This window comes from Fringilla coelebs (genome assembly GCF_963513975.1).
Source record: "Fringilla coelebs genome assembly, chromosome: 6".
NCBI classification, from domain to species: domain Eukaryota; kingdom Metazoa; phylum Chordata; class Aves; order Passeriformes; family Fringillidae; genus Fringilla; species Fringilla coelebs.
The window spans coordinates 11,027,285-11,032,361 of record NC_140034.1 but is presented as its reverse complement, the minus strand read 5'-3'; the positions used below and the strand labels follow the sequence as shown (position 1 = coordinate 11,032,361).

The 5,077-nt window shown below is 54.5% G+C and overlaps 1 protein-coding gene across 1 annotated transcript; it reads right to left on the bottom strand.

Moving 5' to 3' along the window:
- Positions 1-2,924: 2,924 nt before the first annotated feature.
- Positions 2,925-4,576, bottom strand: ANKRD9 (ankyrin repeat domain 9). Its single transcript, XM_084207565.1, has 2 exons — positions 4,472-4,576; positions 2,925-4,021 (listed from the first exon to the last, which is right to left on the bottom strand). The coding sequence occupies exon 2, from the start codon at positions 3,965-3,967 to the stop codon at positions 3,092-3,094; it is 876 nt and encodes a 291-aa protein (XP_084063691.1). The 5' UTR covers positions 3,968-4,021; positions 4,472-4,576; the 3' UTR covers positions 2,925-3,091.
- Positions 4,577-5,077: the final 501 nt, after the last annotated feature.

Here is a 5,077-nt window from a genome sequence, read left to right as displayed (position 1 = left end):
GCTTTGAGAGTACTTGAGCAACCCATGGGACATATTTGTTAGATTTCATCATTGTCTCCTGGCAGAAGGTAGTTTTTTAGGGGACTGACTGTAACCAAGCTTTTCAGGAATGCTGTTTCTATCTATTGTCTTGCACGCTTTTGGAAAGCATTTCCTATGGATGAGTAATTTGCCATGTGTGACAACATTAACATGTGCAGGTAAGACAGAAGCTTTTATCTCCTTACCCCTCTGCTCCCATGGTGTTAGGACTTTGTGAATCTTCTTTCCCACAACTTTGTGGCCAGCTTCCTGGCTCTAGCACCACAGTTCTCTTCTGCAGTGACATAATCACTGTCCATGTTTGCTTTTTTAAGCTTGTCAGTGGTGATGCAGCTGGCACTTCTTGGTACTTTTGTTAGTAGCTTTCTTCAAGAGATGGAAAACTGAATGGGCTGTGGAGCCTGCATTCCACTGTGCCCTAAAGGTGGCAGAAGACAGAGATGTGCTGGCAGGTCAGTCTGGGGAAAGATGATGCTGCTATTGCTCGGCCTATAAACAAAAGACTTCTGTTTCCAATGCCAAGAAGCCCTAGCCTTTTTCCAAGCTGTGACTCTGTCTGAAAAACAAGCCTGGACCCAGCTGGGTGAGTGATCCGTGTGCTCACTGGTGTGTTTTGCCCCCAGTTCCTCTCCAGATGAAGCATGGCAGACATCAACGAGCCACACACAGCGTGGGCTGTTGGGGACCTTGGGCAGAGCCATCCCAGCGTGGGCTCAGCCCCAAGCCTGACTCCTGTCCCAGAATAACAGGAAGGGCACAGCAGGCAGCTGGCTTTGCACCCATCCCAGCAGCTGAGGGGATCAGTTCTGTTTGTTGAAATGAATTACCCCAGAGCTGGTGGGAGGGCTCCAGGGAGTCACAGGACAGCCTTTGCACTGGTGTTTTGTTAAAGGGCTCATTTGAAGGTGTAGGATATCCTGCCCAGCCTGTTGTGCTGTTCCAGGGTGTAATTACTCTCACAGCTTGGGAACAGGAGCGTTTTCCAGTTCAACCAACCAACCAACTCCCCCCTGCTGGTGAATCTCGTTATGTCTTTGTCAGCAGAACTGATAAACATTCTGTCCCACCCCCTGCTCTGTCTCTTCCCCCACTTCACCTTGGAAACTTTGCCATGTGCAAGTTAGACCTGACTCCTTTTTTTCTACTTGTCTGTTTGGAAAGATGTTTCCACACCATTGTTACAGAAGCAGTGGGGAACAGGTACTCTAATGAAAAGTGTAGCAACATAGATTTTTTTTTTTTTTAAAGTGGCTAGGTTTGGAAGATTAGAGTTAATTCTCTGGATTTCTGTATTTTTATAACCAACAAGGAAGCTGAAGAGAACAGTTAGAATTTTTCCATGTTTTCCAGCAAGGGATTTGAATTTCCCATGGTAATAGGTTTGAGCATGTATCAGCTTCGTTTCTTAGGAAAAAGGAACATTTTCTCTTCTAGGAAACATTTTCAGTGCTATCAGGCTAAGAATAGCAATCTTCTTTCTGTTTCTTCTCAATTTTCAGAAGCATGGCTTATCTTTTATTGTGCATGCAGTATGGAGATTATTTTAGATTAAATACCACTTTGTTCTACTGAAACATGAACAGCTTATAGTGCCAAATTCTGTGGCTTTTTTGTTCCTTAACCAAAATTAATTAATGAATAAAGAAATTTGTGCCTTGAACATAGCTCTTCTTCCCTAAGCACATCAATTCCTTGATGACCCTAGAGTGAACAGCAGTGCTGAAATGGTTCAAGTGGTAAACAGCTCCCTGGCTATGAATGTAAGCCTTGAAACAAAACCCTACAGTTTCAGTGACAACTTCCAAGAACAGAGCCAAGGCTCCAGTGCTGTGTCCTAGGAGATCACTATCACTGCAGGGCTGATGGAGCCAGCACAGCTCCCTGCAGAGCACACAGGGACTGCCCAGAATGCTGAAGAGTAAAGGCTGCAGAGCAAAGAACTGAAGCTGTACCCTTTGCTTGGTCAAAACAAAAGTGTTGGAAGCAGGACATTACCCCTAAAGGGCTTTTTGATCTGGAGCAGATGTGAAGATGTTGTTGGAGCATCTCAGAAGGGATAGTTGGGGAAAGTTTGGATATCTAAGCTACTCCTCTGGCACCCAGAGTGAACACTAAGACTCTCAGGGTGCTCTCAGCTGAACCTGAGCCATCACACACTGATGGGGAGTGGCAGTGGAGTGGCCAGAATCCATTGAAAAAGCCATGATCTAGGATCCTGGGCAATTGTCACACCTCCTTACATCCCCCTGAGAATAGCAGGCTGGCCCTCCTGCTCTGTGCTACCTCCTCACCCTGCAGCAATCACACAGAGGGGCTGCAGGGGCCAGCCTGGCCAGGGCAGGTACATTTTTGGCCACAGCAACACGTGTGCTCCGCCTCTCTACGCCTGACAACAAACACCTTGGGCCTCCAAGGAGAACAGAGACAACTTTACAAGAAAGCCAACTGTTATTTATGCATATTTTAAAATACATTTTGTTCAGATGCACATCCTTGGCAGCCTTGTTTAGGGAAGTTATAACAGTATCTGGCTTCTCTTTGGTCTTGTGTACAAGATGAGGAAGTTTTCATCTGTGCCTTTAAAAAAACCCCGCATCTCTGCCAAGATGTATTAGGAGAGCTGTAAAAAAAGGAGTCATCCTGTTCCAGGACAAGGCTTATGTAACAGGGAAATCCTAACAAAAAGATACTCCCCCACCCTGCACACCCTTTTCCAAGGCACATGCCACTCCAGTGTTTTCAGCTGCTTGTTTTGTATTTTGATCACATCTGCCACTGGTTTATTCGGATGTATTTACAAATAGGTTCTTCCCCATACCCTCATTTGTACATGCCATAGAACATCTTTATAAAATGCAGCATGGCCCTCACCTTACCACAAGGATCTTTAAATAAAATATATTGTAAAGTGCCGGATACAATTCTTTTAAAAAATACTGTTCTCAGTAAAACAGATACTTGGCCACTGCATTAGCAGCTTCGTATAATGATACATTTTTAGCACAAGTCTATTTCTGTCAGGTGAGCAGGAGGCTCTCATACCACCCCTCTAGCTCTCCAGTTTCAAGTCCAAAGGCTTAAGAAAATGAGGCAGAGGCAGATTATCCAGAGCCTCTGGGAAGTGCTCAGGTGAAATGGTCCTGATCAAGACACGCATGGCTCCGACAAACAGCGATGGGGGAGCTAAGCCCACCAGGCACTGGAACCTGTTCTCTCCCAGGAGGTCCTGCCACTGCTGCCGGTTGTCCAACAGTTGCTGTTTCATTGCAAACTTGAGGTCCTGAGGCACGAAGAAGAAGAGGCAGTCGAGGCAGAGGAGCTTGGCACGCATGTTAGCTGCCGGCATGTGGGAGATCTGCTGCAGCAGGATGTCGAGGGGGGTGTTCCCGGCGCTGTCCTGCAGGCAGGGCGCCGCGCCGTGCCCCAGCAGCAGGAGCAGGCACTCGGGCCGCACCAGTTCGCAGGCCATGTGCAAGGCTGTCTTGCCGCCCTCCACGCGGCTGCAGCCCTGGCGGTCCAGGTGGGCGGCTCTGTCACCGGGGGGCAAGGTTTGGATGGCCTTGAGGATTCGGAAGAGCACCCGGACGCGGTTGTAGCGCACGGCCATGGCCAGGTGCGGGGCCGACTGGCAGCAGCTGAAGCTTTGGCTGGGCACGGCCAGGGCGCTCTGGGGGAACTTGGTGAGCAGGTGGCGGGCGTAGGGCTGGTGGTCGTGCACCAGCGCGTAGAGCAGCGCCTCCGAGGGCGAGTACACGCTCACCTTGCCCCCGTCCTCCCAGTGGAAGACCTCCATGGTCCGCATGTCCTCCAGGAACCAGACGGGCAGCAGGTCCCTCACCGCCTGGTAGAAGGCGAAGGAGGATTTCTTGCACTGCTTCTGGGACTGGGCGCCGCAGCCGCCGACCCAGCGGACGCTCCAGGGCATGGCTCCAGGGCGGCCGGGCTCCGCCGGAGGCTGCCTCCCACCATCGGCCCGGACCTGCGGGAGCGGACGGGCGGTCAGTGCCGGGCGGCCGGGGCTCCCCGGGCTGCTTCCGGGGCTCGCCGGATTGGCCCGCCCGCCTCCCCGCCGGCGCGGGGAACAGCGAGCCGGCGCGACACCCCGGTGCAGGAGACACCCGTACCCCGGAGCACGGCATCGCCATCCCTCCTTCCCTCCCTCCCTGATCCGGCTGCACGGGACACCCGTGTCCCCGGTACAAGGAAACGGCCTCCCCTCAGCGCACAGGACGCCCATGTCCCTGGCGCACGGGAACACGGTACGGGGAAACGGCCTCCCCGCAGTGCACTGGACACCCACATTCCCGTGCACGGAGACCCGGTACAGGGGAACGGACTCCCGGCAGTGCACAGGACGCCCATATCCCTGGCTAACAGGGCTCGGTACACGGGAACGGCCTGTCTCCCTGCCCCCGCTCCCGGCGCTCACCTCCCCGCCGGTCCCGCGGTGCCGCCCGTGCCGTGTCCGCCGCAGTGGAGGGGCGGGAGGCGGGAGCGCCGCGCGCCGCCGCGGGGCCCTTTTATGGCCCCCCCCCGCCCGGGCGGTGAAGGTCGGTCAGGACCGGGGAACTGTCCGGCCAACGCCGATTGGCCGCCGCCCCGGCGCCCCGGCCGCCCATTGGCTGCGCCGGGAGGATGGGGCCCGGCGCCGGCGCGTGCGTCACGGGAGGCAAAGTTCCAAGAAACTTGGCTGAGGGCTCGGAGTCCCTCGGGGGCGGGGCGGGAATGCCGCGGGGCGGGGGCTGCGGCCATCGGGGTCCCGGGGCCGTAGGGATCGGGGCTTCCAGGAGTAGGAGGTCACGAGGATATGGGGTTCCTGAAGTATGGGCGTGTGGGGTCCCGGGGGTGTAGGGATCGGGGTTCCCGGGGGTATGAGGTCCCAGGGATATGGGGTCCCAGCAGTGCGGGGGTCTGGGGTCCCAAAGGCATGGGGTCCAGGTACATGGTGTCCTGGGGTATAGGCCCTGGGGCTAAGGGATGCAGAGAGCAGAGGGCGCAGAATCCCGGGGGCATGGGATCCTGAGTCTGCGGGATC

Bases quoted from the DNA above. Each gene is read 5' to 3' on its own strand.
- ANKRD9 (XM_084207565.1), bottom strand. From the start codon at position 3,967: ATGCCCTGGAGCGTCCGCTGGGTCGGCGGCTGCGGCGCCCAGTCCCAG.